We start from the raw sequence: 19401 nt of genomic DNA on the forward strand, positions 1-19401 counted from the left end.
CCGAAAGTTCTCAACTGAACATGCAACTTGCTGCAGTGGGTTGGCATAGCAACTCTAAGCACACAGATACAACTGTCACACATTCACTGAACAGACACCAAGGTCTTACTTTTCTCCTTCAGCTTCTTTTTATAACTTTCCTCTGTGCAGGAAATTCACACAGGTCATGGAATACAGGTATAAGAAAGAGTAGTCTGTTAGTTTACAAAAATAAGTGGGTACATATGAAACCAGTTATTTAAAGCTGCTTTTGAAAGTCTTTGAACATTTATGCAAAACTTTAAACATTAATATTTCTCTGCAAAGATTAAAACGCTGTGCACAAGATTCAAAATCATCTTAAGTTGGCACATAAAAAGGGAACTAGAATTGCAACAGTTCAACATTAAATACTGATACCAGTGCCACAGAATAAGTAGAATGGGTTCTTAAAAGATGGGGATAAATGCTAATCCACATCACAAAAATAAAATTTCTGGGCAGATCAATGGGCAAACAAATTCAAGATCCAAACTATAAGTTCCAGCTTTCCATCAGGGTGGGTATATGGAATGAGCTGCCCCACGAGGCAATTTAGACAGATACAATAACCGTTAAAAGATATTTGGACAGGTGCATGGATAAGAAAGGTTAAAAGGGATATGGGGCAAATGGGAAAATGGGACCTCTGGGTCAGCATGGAAGGGCATGTTTCCTTGCTGTATGACTGTGCAGCTCTATGAATAAGGAATTGTCACTTACCAGCCCCACTATCACTTTCATCCATCTCCGTTCTGCAATTCAAATCAGACAACATTCTCTTGATCTCAGCGTCTTTATTCTCCAACTGCTCCTTCAGTTGCACCAAGTCATCCTATATCACAACAATGAATAATGTTTCTAGCAAGAACTATACAGTACTATGCAAAGGATTCAAAAAGATTATGCTTTCAAAAACGCAAGAGCATCTTGGTCTACTCTTCCCTTTGTAACCATGGTGCAATACAATCTCTCACACAGGATTTAACATGTATCTGGCTATTAGCTTCCATTTAAAGAAAGGTTTTTCCTTCTCAAATATCATTTTCTAGTTCACAGCGAGGACTACAGGCTTTGTGGATCAAGGGTTTGCATTTCAATAATGCATAATGTGATTTATCATTAAGCTGGCGTCAATTGCAACTTCAGCAAGACGCTGGACTTCGAATCATTCTTCTATTATCCTCCCTTTTTAAGTGCATTCTACTATTATCAATGTGCAAGAAACAGTTCCAAGAATCAAGATAAATAAATGCAATCAGGTAAAAAGTAAAAATTTCGAAAATCTCTTACATCAGTACCCATAACTTTAGGTTAATGTCACATGATTCATAATACGAATTCTTAACATTCTTATCGTGTTCGCAAGAAATAGGATGAGTACTTTGACATAAAAATGACCAAATTTAATGCAAGAAAGGCTAGCCATTTATTCTTTAAAATCTCACTGTCATCGGCAGCTATTTTAGAAGGCTTAAAGTTTATTACTGATATGAAGAATAATTCACATTAACCTATTATAGCACAGTAAACCACTGAAGTTTGTTCCTCTAATGCTGTAACATTTAAACTAGAATATAACTGGATGTTTGATTCTACTCTTCTGGTTTAGTGAGCATTGTTCAAATAATGCTCATTATTTTTCAATAGCCGCATTAAATGTTATCAGTTTAAATATTGATACCTTATTGTTTTTGCCATCTTAGAAGGCTATATTTTTTCTGGCAATGAAGGGAGAATTTAGGTGACAAAGTTACTTTCGAGTATCGGAATGGTCTTGTGCCAAATCACACTTCTCGGTTGAGGGAATTGAATTCTGCCCATGTGGATGCAATCATTCCTTAGCTTTGGAGTATCTAAACATATCAATACATTTCCTTGAATTAAAAAACAAGTACATTACATCTCAGGTCAGTCATTCAGCCTATAGAGATGGACTCGCTATGGCTCCATTTCGCTCTGCCTAGTCCCAGCTCCTGGTGTGCAGCTTGGAAGGTTGGAATTATAGGAAGTCACAGCACTGAAGGAAACAGTTCACCATTCTTGGCCATTGCTGGGTGATGGCTATAGTGATGAGTTTGCCTTCACCATCCTGTCAGGCAGCAACCTTCAGTCCCTACCAATCTCGGATGACAATATTCCCATTTCTCTTCTAATCCTTCCACCAATTACCTCTAATCAATGTTCAGATCACTTTGGAATATGCGAGTGTTGATGGATTATTGACAGATCTAAACTGAACATGTGGACCCATTTTTATTAGAAAAGAGGGCAATGAGAAAATGAGTCTACATGTTCAGTTTATATCTGTCAACAATCTCACATATTCCAAAGTGATCGTGAAACATCCAGCCCAACTATTCAATCTTTAAAACGACAGTCAGCCTGACAACATCTTCACTGTGTATCGAGCACTGTCACTTCCTTCCTGCAGCATAATGGCTAGACTATATGCAGCATTTTAAGGTGGAACTAGCATTAGTCTGTGGTATCATCTCGCTGCTCGTCTAAAATGACATCCTGCATTCTTTCTTAACCACCCTACCCTCAAGGACCTATGGACAATCTCAATGTTCCTCTACATAGTTCAATGTTCCAATATTCACCATGTATTCCCTTCCTTGTTTGTTACCTTAGATCCATGCCATTAGCCACTATTTTGCCCACTTGACTGGCCCATTCCAGGAGTTGATACCTCCCTCACCATCAACTAAAAATGACTAATTCTGAAATTTCATGAGATTGGACCATTGAGAAAGCGGTTTTGCCAGCTTCCTGTACAAACTGTTCACTATCCTCAATCTTAACATACTGAACATAAATATCCAGGAAGTAGAATAATGCATCACGAAAATTAGATTGATAGAAATTAATTTCAGCTCCAACTGTTTTAATACACAAAACTGTTTTTTATTTATATAACGTATAATTTATCAAGAGGTTGAATCTTTTAAGACCATTTAGAACTGAGATAAGGAAAAACTTTTTCACCCAGAAAGTTGTGAATCTGTGGAATTCTCCGCCACAGAAGCCAGTGGAGGCCAATTCACTGGATGTTTTCAACAGAGAGTTAGATATATCTCTTAGGGCTAACGGAATCAAGGGATATGGAGAGAAAGCAGGAATGGGGTACTGATTTAGGATGATCAGCCATGATCATGTGGGTTGGCTCAATGGGCTGAATGGCCTACTCCTGCACCTATTTTAGGTGCACCTATCTAAGACAAGTTGCTTGCTGGGTTGAAACCAGAACATTTCAAAACTAGAACAATTTTGCATTTAGACTCATGCAGGCATTCTGAACATCCTTTATAAGCCGAGTGCTTACACACAAATGTGCAGACAATGCAAAGGTTTGGAACAAAACCACAAGGTTGACATTGACTCTGACCATGTTTAACATTTCTGTAGTAAAAAAAAACCATGCTGCAAAGGAATGGAGTGATACATGGCAGTATGAAAGCCATCACAAAGATTGCATGTTACATAATCATTGTATGTTTTTATTAACCATGGTCTATTTTGAAACCTTGAGATGCTTTAGCAAAACAAAATTGTGCAAAAAGCAGGTAGGCAAAGTTTCATGCAAGGTCGGCTGGCTGCCAGTCCAATAATTTCTCGAATTATCTTTTCAAAGACATAGCATGGACACAAGCACACAGCAAAACGGGCCAGGAAGAAGTTACCACACAGCATTACCAATGAGTCGAAACCCATCACACCTTTACTGCCTGGGATTTTTGTTCCGTTCGCTGCTTCTCGTACTGCATCTGACCAACTTTGATTTTCAGGCTAGAGAGCTTAGCCATTAATGACTGGTAGAGATGAGAGAATACAAAAAGAGAAAGCTAGAGGCTGAGAGACGCAAAGTTAATAAAGCTCAGGTGCTCGGCCAGAAATGTTTACCGCTTCATGTAAAAAAAGCATTTATAATTTGTACACAAGTATAAATCAACCTATCATTCAAAAGTCAACACATTTTTGAAAAGCCCCTTGAATAAATCCCCTTGCTCTCCTTGCTTTAGCCGATATAACAGAGAACACAAAGCCTCCAGCGGTGCAGACAGTGATCAGCGAACCAAAGGGGCTGCCGCCATTCAGGCATTCCAAGCAAGTAATTTGTAATCTGACACTTCTTATCTCTGTCTGACATGGATAAGGACTGAGGAAAGGAACTCTGGAGTGGCTGTGCTGCTCACTGCTACAGTATGGTTACTTGGTGTAATCTCACACTACGCTGTTGCACTACCAAGTTCTAAGCCCAATGTGACTTTGAATTAAACATATGGACCTCCATAGACACAAGGGCCATACCGTTGTAGTGAATACTGCTTCACAATAATACTTAATCCACAAGTAATATCAAGAATACTGAGATTCTCCATCAGTAATCTACCAACAATGAGCTTGTTGTAGAGGCATTCCAATTTTAGGGTCTGTCACCATTATAGCTGCTACTTTAAGAAAACAGCAGAAGATGAAATTATCATTATGAAAAGGATAGATCTCTAGCAGGCTGCACAATTCCTTGCACAAATGGAAAGGCTGCATCATTTGGACATTAACTGCATTAAATACTGTAACTATATCCTCATTTTCCAATTTTATAACACACTTTACAATCATAATTTTATCATCATACTACGGACCACAAACAAATAGAAATTACCTTGCTTATGCCAGATTGAAAAAAAGGTTAGGCACACAAACCTATTTGTAAGGACAACATAAATCATCTTACAAAGGAGCTGTGTTTCTCTTTAGTATGCTTATTGACATCTTTGTTTTGGTGAAAATGTAAAAGTGATTTTGGTATGTTGGTAGAGCTGCAGCCAGGCAGCAGCAGACCTGGTTCAATCCTAACCATGGGAGCTGTTTGTGTGGGGTTTACACATTAGCTGTAGCTGCAGAAATTTTCCCCAGTGGCTCCGATTTCCTCCCACACCCCAATGACATGTGGGTTGGTAAGTTAACTGGCCACTATAAATTGCCTCTAGTATGTAGGTATTGATTTTATTATCATGTGTACCAATATACACAGGAGAACTGTTGATCCACGCAGATCATACCATGAGTACATTAGATAAAGCAAAAGGAAATGGTGCAGAATATCGTGTTACAGCTACAGAGAAAGTGCAGATTAATAATAAACGCAAATGTTGAAACGAGATAGATTCTAAGAATAGGTCCTAATAATATGAGAGTTCTGTTAAGAATCTGAAAACAGTGGAGAAGAACATTTTATATCTCTGCCTGAATGGAGAGGGGAGAGGAGAGAATGGCTGGGACAGAGCGAGTGGTCCTTGATTATGTTGTAACTTTCCCAAGACAGTGGGAAGTGTAAATAGTTTACAGGGTTGCAGGGAGGCTGGTCTGCATGATGTACCGGGCTGCGTTCACAACACTACAATCTCTTTCAGTCTTGGGCAGAACAGTTGCCATACATGTGGTGTGTGGAGAGTTGATGAGAGTAATAATAACGGAATTAATATTGGGTTAGCATAAATGGATGTGTGATAGTGCACGGACTCAACTGGCCCCTGTTCTGTGTATCTCTCCAGGAATGAAACAGTAGTTGACAGAAGTACACAAGGATGTATCACTGAGATGGCTCGTGGATTAGAATGGATAAAAAATGCTGGAAAACATGCAAGGAAAAAGAGAAGCGCCTGGGTATAACACTAGCAATATTGAATGTTTTTGTTTTGCGTATATACCTATTGCAAATAAAGTTTATTTTTGAAGTTTAAAAAATCTATTCTGTCTTCTTTACTATGTATTTCCTCAATATTGGCAAGAAGAACCATTACACTTTGATTATGGATTTTGTTTCGTGATAAGCAGGCAAAGTTTAATAAATCTTCTTACCTTGGTTGATTTTAGCTTTTTTTCAAACTGAACTCTTTCATTTTCCATGTCAACCACCTTTATCCTTAAATCATTAACTTCTTGGTATAACACCTAAAAAGCAACACAATTGTAAGCGTATGCTCAAATGATCACAATTAGTCCAGGTGAGTGACACATAAAATTCACGAGAAAATGTGGTGACGTTCAACTCACTTGCAATGTGCATTCAAGTAACCCCTTAATTATGGAACTAATGCCTATGTAGAACTTTGAAAATACTCCAAGTTCTTTATCAAAACATCTCAAAACACTGGTTACAAACCCTTGCAGTTATATTCAATTACCTGATACCCGATTCCTTGGTTAACATAAAAAAAACAGCAACGCAAAGCTTCGTCATGCAAATGAAACAAAAACAATAGATTTGGGGTACATTTTCTGAGCAAGTTAGAATAAACCCATGGCAAGTTGAAGCATACAGCAAAGCTTGGAATTTATTGATTAGATTACATGAACTGCACAAATATGCAGCCTCCCACAGGCATGCAATAAAGTGAATTCAGCGAGATGTTTAAACTTAATTATCAGCCCAAATTGCCTAATAATCTCTCTCTCTGCATCTCTCTGCAACTGGATCATCAACTTCCTCATCCACAGACCACAGTCTGTTCGAATTGGCAGAAATACTTCTTCCTCATTAACAATCAGTACGGGAGCACCTCAAGGCTGCGTGCTCAGCCCCCTGCTCTACTCACTCTGTACTCATGACTGTGTAGCCGGTCACAGTGCGAACTCCATCTTCAAGTTCGCCGACGACACCACCGTTGTTGGACGAATTACAGATGGTGATGAGTCAGAGTATAGAAGTGAGCGACCGATTGACCAAATGGTGCCAGCACAACAACCTGGCTCTCAATATCAGTGAAACCAATGAACTGATTGTGGGCTTTGTAAGAGGAAGGATGAGGACCCACAATCCTGTTTATATCAACAGGATGACGGTGGAGAGAGGCAAAAACTTCAAATTCCTGGGCGTGCAAACTTCCTAAGATCTTTCCTGGACCCAGCACACTGATGCAATTATAAATAAAGCACATCAACGTCTCTACTTCCTGAGAAGATTACGGAGATTCGGTACGTCAGAGAGAATTCTCTTGAACTTCTACAGGTGTGCAGTAGAGGGCATATTGACTGGTTGCATCATGGCCTGGTTCGGCAACTTGAACGCCCAGGAGCGAAAAAGACCGCAAAAACCTGTGAACGCTGCCCAGTCCATCACCGGCTCTGACCTCCCCACCATCGAAGGGATTTATCAGAGTCACTGCCTCAAAAAGGCAACTAGCATCATCAGAGCCCCACACCATCCTGACCACACATACATTTCACTCGCCATTGGGAAGAAGGTACAGGAACTTGAAAACTGGAATGTTCAGATTCAGGAACAGCTTCTTCCCTAGAGAAAATCAGGCTATCAAACACTACAACCTTAAATAAGCTCTGGACTACAATAGACTATTATTATTATTATTGCACTACTATTGTTTGTTATTTATGTACACGTGTGTGTGTGTGTGTGTGTGTGTGTGTGTGTGTGTGTGTGTGTGTGTGTGTGTGTGTGTGTGTGTCACACGCACAACTTTTTTTCTCTCTCGTTTATTATATTGTTTATAAGTGTATCGCAGCTGGCAAATTCATTTCATTGCACCTTCGGGTGCATGTGTCGAATAAAATTGACTTTGACTTTGTTTACAGTGTACTATGTTTACATATTCTGATGTGCTGCAGCATTTAAGAATTTCATTGTTCTATCTGGGACATATGACAATAAAACACTCTTGACTCTCTTGTCTTGACTCTCTTAATCAATGTCAACACTTTTTTATTAACACTTATTAACAAAGGTAAGCATGCATACTAAAACTATCATTTGAATTTGTCAGGTAAAACATTGATGTATTTGCATCTTGTTCTTTGAAATTCAATTGAAAGTCAAACACTATTTACTTTTGCATCCATGGATACAGTTTGGCAAAGTTGGTGTGTGCATGAATCATTTCAAAATGCTTAACCAATGGCAATCAGGAAGAGGGTCTGAGCACTTGTTCCTTTCAATCTACTGCAGAATGCAAGCGTGCCACAGCCAGCAAGATAGAAACATGTTAGGCGGATGTTAGTTACTGCTCCACCAAGCTCCCTTTTCGTGGACCACCCCACATGCAGGTCAGCCTCAGTCATTTTATATGTAAGAAGGAACTGCAGATGCTGGTTAAAACTGAAGATAGACACAAAAAGCTGGAGTAACTCAGCGGGACAGGCAGCATCTCTGGAGAGAAGAAATGGGTGACGTTTCGAATCTGAAGGGTCTCGACCTGAAACGTCATCCATTCTTTCTCTCTTTTTACTTCAGACTTTTTACTTCAATCATTTTATACTTTCATTCTGTGAGCAGCCAAGATCAATTATACACCTATTCAACTAAAAGATGAATTGCCATTTCAACCTCCTTGTGCTTGGTGCCTGCCTTGTGCCTTCGCTGGCTCTTCACCAGGTAGGTGATATGACATTGACCTGCAGGAATGTAAGTGGCAACACAGCACTGCATACTCGCCACATGCCTGCTGATCTTCCCACTTGCTTTTTACTACAGCCCAATGGGCTTCTTATGGCTATCAATGTCCTCAGGCTAGCCACTATCCTGTCATAATTTTAACAGCTGTAAACAAGGAGGATGTTTGGCCAAGCACTTTCCTGGGGGGAAGGGGAGAGCAAATTTAGCTAAGGTCAGGGGTGAAATACAAAACATGGGGCAGTAAGGAGATGGAACTGGTTCCCAATCTTTAAATCCAACACACTAATAAGTTTCTATTGTGGTGTTTCCAGAATCTTCAGTATGCTTGTAACATGCACACCACCTATTGTTTTATTCCTTAACTCCTGTTAAATTCAGTCCTAAATAACATCAAAGATTATAAAATACAAATTCAATTCTAATCTAGCATAGTGCATTTAACCAAGATGACTTACTAAAGTTCAGTGGGTGCAGCAGCATCTATGGAGCGAAGGAAATAGGCAACGTTTCGGGCCGAAACCCTTAAGGGTTTCGGCCCGAAACGTTGCCTATTTCCTTCGCTCCATAGATGCTGCTGGACCCGCTGAGTTTCTCCAGCATTTCTGTGTTACTTCGATTTTCCAGCATCTGCAGTTCCTTCTTAAACACAAATGACTTACTAAAGTTATCTGAAATTGAACAAGGATGTATACGAAGGTCACTGTACAAAACCACAACAGTTCATTCTTTCCTTTAGTTAAATTCAATGTGTTGGATGCATTTTATGCACCCTACTTTTAAAGGGACACTGACTTGCTGTTGAGGGGTGAGAAGTGTGACAGAGTACATGTACTGGGTTCAAGTGCCTGAGACTTAGAAACAAAGTGAGGGACATCTCTGATTGATAACTGAAACAAAATGCAATTAGGATTAGGATTTCAGGCCTATCCTCTAAACCTTTTAGGATATCCGAAGGGCATTGAAGAAGATGGGGTTGGTGCAGGGATGGTAGATGTTTCAGTCTGACTGTCTGGAATAGAGAGGGGGGTGCAGGGTGTGGAAGTGAGAGAGGTGTATTGCATGAAAAACTTCCTCAAGGAGTGAATATCTATGATGCAGCTAGTGATATAAAATATGAAGAGAAATTGTCTGACAATTCTGATAGGTCATCAATATAAAAGTCTCTCCACAGATGCTTCCTGTGCTGCTGATATTTTACAATATTTAGTACCAGAGTCATACCACACGGAAACTTTGGCCCACTACTCTATGCTGACCAAGATGCCCCATCCAAGCTAGTCACATTTATCTCCACCTGGCCCACATCCCTGTAAACCATTCCCATCCATGTACCTGTCCAAATGTCTTTTCGGCTTCATTTTAGATTTCCAGCATGTGCAGTCTTTTCCTAGTCAATGTTATGCTCTGTGAAAGAGTTTGATGGGCCAGGAAGACCTTTGCCACTTTACTTTCTCTGTGGCTGTAACAGTACATTGTTCTCTCTTTTTGATAACTGGTTGTACTTGTGTATGATCAGATGCACGCATCTATTGTATGATCAGCCCAAATAGCATGCACAGAGTTTTGTATTGTAAGTGTGATAATAATAAACCAATACTTCTCACTAATCTCATTACTAACAAGCAGTTAATGTGTTACTGGGCCTCCAGGGCAACAAGGGCTGCAATAAATGGTCAGGAGGAGTACTCTGTACTCTTATTTTTTTTAATCTTTCTAGCTCAAAACCAGCCCCAGAATAAATCGGCTTTCAATCAAAGATGTCATGCATGGCAAGAGAGCATCCTCAGACATGCAGTCACCTCGTGATCCCCAAACTGGGACCTCTTTTCCTGGAATAATGCTAGTTCCACTTCCACTTTTTCCATCTGCAGCCTCAGCTCTATTATAAGGTTAATCAATGACTGTAGATTGCAAAGCAAATTAAAGAGGAGAAAAAACAAATCTGAATAGGACAAGTTGTGGGAACAAAAATCATGGATAGGACATGGATTTTGTTTTAAATATAGCATCTTAGAACTTTAGAAATAAGTCTAGATTGCATAAATTGATATACACATTTGCTTTAATTCTAGAATTTCTGTAGCAATGAACAAGGTGATCAAGGAGATGCATAATCTAAATCTAGTCGTACCAGGTTACCGTTTAATGTTATTTACTCAATAACATTTGATGTGGGAATCAGCTGCGTCTAATGTAAAAACATGATCAGTGCTCCATTATTGAATCATAAATTGTTCACTACACAGCCCACAGTATTCATGCTGACTTAACAGAACAATGCAGCTTAATCCCTCTTCCAGCATGACATCTGCACCTTGCTCTGCATGGCCGAAATGCAATGAGTTTTGTCTGTCTCCACCTTTCAGGCAGCAGTGCCACCACTCAGAAAAATATTTTCCTCATCATCTCTCTAATCTTTCAACCAATTAATTTAAATCTCAGCATCTCATATTCAACTTGGGTATCTTACAACCAAATGGTATGAACATTTAATTCTCTCAATTTTAGATAACTCGCCTATAAACAACTCCCCCCACCCCCCCTCCTTTCCTCGTGGCACACCTGGATGAGCGCCCATTTCTCCCTTTCCCCTTATATTCCTCCACTGGCTGCACATTTCATGCCCCTTACCTCACTATCCATCTCTGTCCTTTGTCCAACCATCTGCCAATCAAAAACCCCTCACCTGTATCCACCTATCTTTTATAAACCAGCCTGCCATTAGTGACTTTCTGAAAAGCTTTGCTAAAATTCATGTTACATTCCATCAATATATTTTCTTCAAACTGCTGGGCACTTCCTCAAAGGATTCACCCAAGTTAGTCAAGCATTACTGCCCATTTAACGTTGATCGTCCCTGCTTAAACTGCTCACTGTATCCCTCAGAATTGATCTCAATGTTTCTCATCATCAAAACTAATTTAACTAATTATTTAGTTTACCCATTCCTCATTTTTAAAATAGCAGTTCAACAAGCCTCTGACACCAATGAGGGTTGAAGAGAATCAGTGGCCTCAGTGATTTCCTCCCGTTTCTTTTAACAGCCTGTGACATATTTTATCCAGACCTGATGATTTATCCTTTTTTTTAAATTCCAAATCCTTTAATACCATGTTTATCCATTTCTTAATATTTTCCCTCCAAGTACAATGTCGCCATCACCTCAATCCTTTGCAAAGTATTCATTAAGAACCACGGACTGTGGTAAACCTGATATATTAGAACCAACCTTGCTATAAATCTACAGAAAAAAACCTACGATTCTGTTGCAATGCTGGAATTAATTGGTGCCGCCTGGCAATTTTGATTGTTCATCAAGTTTAAAATCAGTTGAGTCCCAAAAGCTTTTTCAAACACAGGACATTACAGCCAAGTTGAAAGTTATTTGTGTGACATCAAAGAACCACAACATAGCCATCAGGTTGGTGTAGGAACACAAGCTGGTACCGCTTTGCTTCCTAAACCATGGAATATCATGTCAGAAACCAAATACGGTGCCAAAACATTCTGTAAAACACATCATGTAAATACAGATTGCTGAAACAGAGGATTGGATTATAAAACAGATAACATAAAAACTGGATAAGTGTCATGCTGATGTGCAGACAGGATTAACAAATGGAGAAAAAACTATTTTAATACAACAGCTATTTTACACAATAAATTCAAATGGAAATAAATTCTGATGCAGAACAGTATAATAAATAATTGTCTCACCTCAGTATCGTTGTATCGGTCCTCGTATTCCAACCTGTCCTTTTCCATCGTATTCAGTTTTATTTTCAGGTTCGACACCTCAGTCATAAGATCCAGTTTCTGAGTCTCTAGTGATGTTCGACCTAGGAGTTCCTGAAACAAAGGATAACTTTCAACTTCCAATATGTTAATAGATTGGAGCGGCTGGACTTGTATACTCTGGAATTTAGAAGGATGAGAGGGTATCTTATTGAAACACATAAAATTATTAAGGTTTTGGACACGCTAGATGCAGGAAACATGTTCCCAACGTGGGGGGAGTCCAGAACCAGGGGTCATAGTTTAAGAATAAGTGGTAAGCCATTTAGAACGGAGATAAGGAAAAACTTTTTCACGCAGAGAGTTGTGAGTGTGTAGAATTCTCTGCCTCAGTGTTAGAAAGACCTCTTAGGGATAGCGGAGTTAAGGGATATGAAGAGAAGGCAGGAACGGGGTACTGGTTGTGGATGATCAACCATGATCACATTGAATGGCCTACTCCTGCACCTATTGTCTATATTCCAAGAAAATATATAGAAAAGAAATTCTATAATGATTGGGAGAAGTAGAGACAATATATGAATTAATACTTTCCAAACACAACTTCCGCCACCCTAGTCGTCGTACTAGTTTTATTGTCGTCCTGTTGTATACTCGTTATCACCTATCCCACAGTCAACAATTGCCTATTGTCTGCCCCACATTTCCTCGATTATCTTGCTTTTTGCATATCTTCCATTCATTTCGTCGAAGTCTCGTTCCCTTTTCCCCTGACTCTCAGTCTGAAGAAGGGTCTCAACCCAAAATGTCACTTATTCCTTTTCTCCAGAGATGCTGCCTGACCCGCTGAGTTACTCCAGCCTTTTGTATCCATGTTTGGAAAATAGTTTGGTTGTCCTCTGCCCACAAAATCTGGTCCTATCATAGGTGGAAGTAGACGTTCACTTCTCCCTCTGCGAGCAGCACCAGAGCTCCAGTGCGTGTCATCTTTAAACTGCATAGCAGTAACTCACTACGGCTTCATGGATGGCATCTTCCAACCATACAATCTCTCCTGCTTGGATAAACAAGTTCGGCCGCTGTAAATAAGTACTACTACCTCCAAGTAGCACGCCACCCAACATCCACATCACTGGGTATTCCAACGTCATTCGGTCAAAACCCTAAACCTTCCCACCCAAGTATAGTGCACATGGTGAAAGGCAATAGGCTCTCCTTCGCATAGGCAATAGAGTCAGACACTCAGATTCTATGCACAGATGAAAAAAATGATAGCAGTTTTGAGTCAAGACTCTCAGCATCATTCTTGTTCAAAGGTTACACTCCAAAGATTTAAGTTAAAATGTAATTGTTTGGAATTATTGTTGAATCCCGGGTAAAGCAGATGACAGTGTGACAGACACTGTGAATAAAGGGATGAAATGGTGGAAGCTTACTCATAGAACCTTTCAAAGAGGTACTGATAAATGCTTAAAAGGGATAAGCATCCCATGCCGCTGAGAGGACTCTCCCGACGCCGGAACAACATCACCCGGCAAGAACGGCCTGGAACATCGGGCCTCCGTAGAGGCAACTGCGGAGGCCTCAATAGGCCCGACTATGGGGGAACTGGGGTTGGGGACTGGACTTTGTGCCTTCCCTCATAATGGGAACCATTGTGGGGGGATGTTTTCATGTTAAAGTTCTTTAGTATTGTCATGTTTGTATTCTTTTTTTATGTGCTGCATTGGCATAACAAATTCCACCAGCCTGGCTGTGTGGTCATTAAAAGAATCAATCAGTCAATACATTTGCAGGTCTGTTAAGAATGAACAGAGAACTGAATTAATTGAGGAACTCCTTTAAAGGTTCCAGGCATAATTATCCAATGGCTCCTTGACTGCTCTACTATTTTATTACTCAGCATTTTGCAATTATCCTACTCAAATGCAGAGGAACTCAGTGGTTCAGGTAGCATCTGTGAAGAGAAAAGTACGGCTGATTTTTCGGGTTGAGACCCTCCAACATTCACATCCCTCCATAAATGCTACCCGACTTGCTGGGTTCCTCCAGCGTCTTGTTTTTGCTCTAGATTCCAGCATGTGTAGTCTTTGGCGCCTCCATGTTTAAATGCTGTTTAACAAAAAATAGGCAAATTGATGCAGTAACTCAGCAGCATTTCGAGAGAACATGGATAGGTGACGTGTTGGATCAGGACCTCTCCGCAGACATACAATGTTGGGATTTTTCCAGAGTGAGCAGAGGGCTGTGTGTTCGGAGCGGGTGAGATTGGAGTGGGCAAGGGGAGTGGAGAAGTCAAGACCGTTGATGCCACACAGGCGGTTGGAAATAAGGTCCAGAAAGGGTAGAAGCCCAGCAGGGGGAGTCCATGAGGAGGATTGTTGAAGATGGGAGAAGGGGTTGTCACTGGGAGGCGAGGATTGCTTGCCATAGAAAAAGCCTGGAGGCAGAGGCTATTAAATGCTGTTGTTTAATTTAAGTGAACTCAAACCCCACAGGTTCATTATACTTTGTCAGCTACTCCACATACCTGTTGCAACATCTCTTCCGTGGCATTCAGCTTTTCCCGGTGCTCATCTAGACAGCACTCCAGATCTCGAATTTTCTCCCCCTGAGCTTCCACTTGGTCTGTTAGAACACTCACCTATAAAACACAAAGTATGACTTCCGGTAAAGTAACACAGGTCTCCACCTCGATAAAGAGATTCAGTGGTGCAGTCATCTGATTATTCACCATCACAGTTAAAAACTTTAATCATTCTTCAAATACCAATCTCAGCTTGCTCCTGATTAAACCACTTCATTCGTATGCTGGCAGACTTCTTAAACACGTCTCGTCCTGCCCCCAATTTTTTTTTTTCAGCTTGAGGTCCACAAGGAAGGTTTCTCTTTCAGAACCATTTGCAGGATTCACAAGGCAATACATTCTGCAGTGTTAGAATGCACAAACAGCTAGCTGGCAAGACCATAGAGAATCACTGAGCAGCTGCAGCATTCTCTTGATTTCTTTACCTTCATACCACAGTATAGAACCCAGGTCTTGGGGTAGGTGTGAAAAAACATGCCTCCAGAATCAGGGACAGTTTCTTCCCAGCTGTTATCAAGCAACTGAACCATCCTATCACCAATTAGAGAGCGGTCCTGAAATAGCAATTACCTCATTGGAGACTCTCAAACTATCTTTAATCAGACTTCACCTTGCACTGCATGATATTCCCTTTATCCTGTATCTGTACACAGTGAACGGCTAGATTATAATCATGTATAGTCTTTTCGCTAACTGGATAGCATTCAACAAAAAAAAGCTTTTCTCTGTACCTTGGTACACGTGACAATAATAACCTGAACTCTAAACCAAACTCTGAAGAAGGGTCCCGACCTGAAACATCGCCTGTCCATACCCTCCACAGATGCTGCCTGGCCCACTGAGTTCCTCTGGCACTTTGTGTTTTGCTCAAGTTTCAGCAAGTTGTTTATTTAAGATATGTGTAATACTGGAAACATGTGAAACCAGAAAGTTAGCCAGCTGCTCCATTTGTGGGGTCTTCACCCTCAGTGGTCTGTGGTCTATTTGTACCAGCTCGCTGAACAGCAGTCATCAAGACTGGAGGTGTGCAGCCACAAAATCCACCCCGGTCTGGGGTCCAGTGAAACCAGTGAACAAGAGTGTGCACAGCACCAGCCACCCCACGTAATGTTATAACGGCTGGCCACTGAACATGGTGTTTGGAGTATTTAAGATATAACTATGTACAGTTAACTCTCACAATTATAGCCCTCCATATAACGGATTTCGGTCCCAGCGGTCCAAGGCACCCGTTCGTGGTGGCAGGTTGGCGGGCGGGCGGTCCGCAGTGCAGTTTTAAGCTGCGGAAAGGTGGCGGCGGGGAGAGAGCGAGCGGTGAAACACTCTTGAAGAGCGTCCCATTGGGCATGGGTTTGCAGCGTCTGCCACAATGCGAGTTCTCGTCAAGTCAAGTCAAGAGAGTTTGTCATGTGTCCCAGATAGGACAATTAAATTCTTGCTTTGCTTCCGCACAAGAGAATATAGTAGGCATGAATACAGAAAATATCAGTGTGTCCATATACCATTATATAAATATATACACACATCAATAAATAAGAAGGTAAAGTGCAAATAAACAGATAATGGTCTATTAATGTTCAGAGATTTGTTTCAGTTGAGTTTAATAGCCTGATGGCTGTGGGGAAGTAGCTATTTCTGAACCTGGACATTGCAGTCTTGAGGTGTAGGATGCAGACGCAGCGCATGCTACTGCACCCATGTCACCCTGGCAATGCGTGCCTCGGTTGACATAATGGCGCCAGGCTCCCGTTGCAATTGGCGTCACGTGGCATGCTACAGGCTGCTGGAGCAGAGAGAGCAAGCAGCGTCCCCGATGCTGGTTTAACCCTTCCCACGATACTGCATTTATTCCCACCCGGGATAAACTAGTTTTATTCTGGGGACAAAAGTTTAGGGGTAACATGAGGGGGAACTTCTTTACTCAGAGAGTGGTAGCTGTGTGGAATGAGCTTCCAGTGGAAGTGGTGGAGGCAGGTTTGATTTTATCATTTAAAAATAAATTGGATAGGTATATGGACGGGAAAGGAATGGAGGGTTATGGTCTGAGTGCCGACTAGTGGATGGGACTAGGTGACAGTAAGTGTTCGGCACGGACTAGAAGGGCCGAGATGGTCTGTTTCCATGCTGTAATTGTTATATGTTATATAGTTAATATTAACCTCCCCAAAATCCGGTTATATTGGACGATTGGCAATAACGGACACCATGTCAATCGGTACAATAAAATTCAAGTCTAGGAATATAGGCTCTCAAATAAAGTTCTTATATTTGATAAATTTTACTTACTTGCAAAACTAATGACTCTTTATCACCTTCCAACCGTGCCAGCCTATCCTGGTATGCATCGCCAGTGACAGAGATATGGCCATTCGTCTGTTGAAAGCAAAATTACAGAGCAATCATTTTTGCCTATTTTAGTTGCAGTACATCAGAAATATTTATCACCCACTATAGTCTAGGCTCTGCTGGGAGAGAATGCTCAAATAAACAGCAGAAACTATTATTGAGTTAAAACTGCTGAATTTGCTGTGCAGTTTTGGAAATGAGTAACGGGGATCAGAATATTTTCCAGGGATGAACAAGCAGTAAGGAAGTTGTTGGAATGGGTTAACGCTCATAGCGAGGAAAAGACAGGAAAGAAGGCTAAACAAAAAAAGATTAATAATCTAAAGATGAATAATTGGCAAAATATAGTAAATTCCAATCAAAACCAAAACGCCATAGGATTTCTTGAAGCAGCACAAAAGGATAACAGTCAATCAAAGGGCACCAGTAACCATATCCCTTTCACACAAAGGTCTGAAGAAGGGTCTCAACCTGAAACGTCACTCATTCCTTTTTCTCCAGAGATGCTGCCTGATCCGCTGAGTTACTCCAGCATTTTGTGTCTCCCTTTCACACAACGAAGCTGGTAAATTAGCTGGTAAAGCAACTGAAATGTGCATGGTTTGAGAGATACAGAGGAAATTGCAAGTTACAAGCATGCTTTCCCTTCCAAAGAAATCCTTGGGAATCCAAGGGATATAATAGAAGACCAACCCTACACTGACAGTGGGGCCTACACAAGCATGGCCTGATAATATTCCTAGGAAGGCAAAAATATCAGTGTGCAATTGAGAGATTATTTGATAGATCTCAAGTATTCTACACAGCGTAACAATTCAGAACCCATTTCTCTCTGGGCAAAATGCCACAAAATAGTTTCCAACAGAATAAGCAATCTGCCACAAATTTATATTCAGTGTCTATCAGGCAGTGGTGTGTGCCCACAGACCTGGGTCAGATGTAGCTGGCTAGTACTGGGTCAGATGTAGCTGGGTCAGATGTAGCTGGCTTGACCTCCGATCCTGGCACCAAGCCTGAGCACGAGTGGAACTCAAGCTAGAAGCTGAGCTTCTCATCAAGGAGTTTAAGAGCTTTCAAATGTCTTTGGTATTCAGAGACATTTAAAAATGTGATTATAAAAGATACATACAATATACATTATAAAAGACTAAACATTCTAAAGTTTTACAAATAAAATGGCTAAACACAAAGGTTAATTCATTCTTCGTAGGAAGACCTAGGATAAAGTATGGAAGCTTGGGTAATGGTATACTCCTGTAGGATGTGGGAGATCAGGGGAATATCCAATGACCCCGGTGAATATACTTGCAGGAAGCATCATGTGGAAAGTGCATCAATTAAAGCAGTGGAACGCAATCCTTGGTTTACAGAGTTCATTAAGGCCCGTGGCAGGATCATACAAAGAAGACAAAGTTGGGGCCATGGTATCCAGGGAAATAGGCAAAATCTATTACATAACTAAAATCTATCTATTACATAACTAAAACTCTGATCTTGTTATCTTCTGGTTGGCATGGTGATATTGAGATACTGGTGAAATGGGCTGAAAAATGCCAGATGGGAGTTTAATGAGAAATTACGCATTTTGGGAGTACTAGGCCATACACCATGAATGTTAGAGTTGTAAGGAGTATTGAGGAACAGACCATGCAGTACATTTAAAGATCCTTGGAGGTGACAGTGCGGGTAGATAATATGGTTACTTTTAATGGTCACTAGCCTTCATTAGTCAGCACTGAACATGAAAGTGAAATGTTATGCTCCAACTTAATAAAACTTCACTACTACTGAACTCCAAAGCTCTCTCAATAAAAAATAAAGTACCATTTGCCTTATTAACCATTTTCAGTACATGTGGTAATAATTAACTTAAACCTGCTAACCAGCTTAGTGCATAAAAACACACAGATCTCTCTGTAGAAGCATCCTGAGCATGGCCATATTACTCAATTCCTGCATAGCTACTGTTTCACCACTGAGACTAACCAGGACAGAATGATCCATGCCTCCATGAGTATAACACATTCAACCTAACCTTTGAGAGGAACATGGTCATTGCATTCTTTGCTGAAACTCTCAGCAACTTTGTTTGGGTGTTTAGTCAACAAGAGAGACGCACAAGAGGCTGCAGATGCTGGAATCTTGAACAAAATAAAGTGCTGGAGTAACTCAGGTCAGGCAGCATCTGTGGAAGAAATGGGCAGATGATGTTTCATACTGGAACCCTTCTTCAGTTGATAAGAGTAAGGGGGAGAAAGCTGGGTGAAGCGAGGGTCAGGCAAGCCTAGCAAGTGAT

The 19401-nt window shown here is 40.7% G+C and overlaps 1 protein-coding gene across 15 annotated transcripts in view; it reads right to left on the bottom strand.

Annotated features, from left to right (window-relative positions):
* Positions 1 to 19401, bottom strand: part of ppfibp1 (PPFIA binding protein 1) — a 103112-nt gene that overhangs the window by 31688 nt on the left and 52023 nt on the right. For 8 of the 15 annotated variants that reach the window (XM_033037868.1, XM_033037874.1, XM_033037872.1 and 5 more), the window contains exons 4-10: positions 17046 to 17132; positions 14703 to 14816; positions 12155 to 12286; positions 5887 to 5979; positions 3741 to 3833; positions 742 to 853; positions 110 to 142 (exon numbers count right to left, since the gene is read on the bottom strand). In XM_033037868.1, coding sequence (XP_032893759.1) covers positions 110 to 142; positions 742 to 853; positions 3741 to 3833; positions 5887 to 5979; positions 12155 to 12286; positions 14703 to 14816; positions 17046 to 17132 — 664 coding nt within the window. The remainder of the gene's footprint in view (positions 1 to 109; positions 143 to 741; positions 854 to 3740; positions 3834 to 5886; positions 5980 to 12154; positions 12287 to 14702; positions 14817 to 17045; positions 17133 to 19401) is intronic. The other 7 variants (XM_033037876.1, XM_033037879.1, XM_033037878.1 and 4 more) reach the window with 3 other exon arrangements.

This window comes from Amblyraja radiata, chromosome 19 (assembly GCF_010909765.2).
Source record: "Amblyraja radiata isolate CabotCenter1 chromosome 19, sAmbRad1.1.pri, whole genome shotgun sequence".
Taxonomy (NCBI): domain Eukaryota; kingdom Metazoa; phylum Chordata; class Chondrichthyes; order Rajiformes; family Rajidae; genus Amblyraja; species Amblyraja radiata.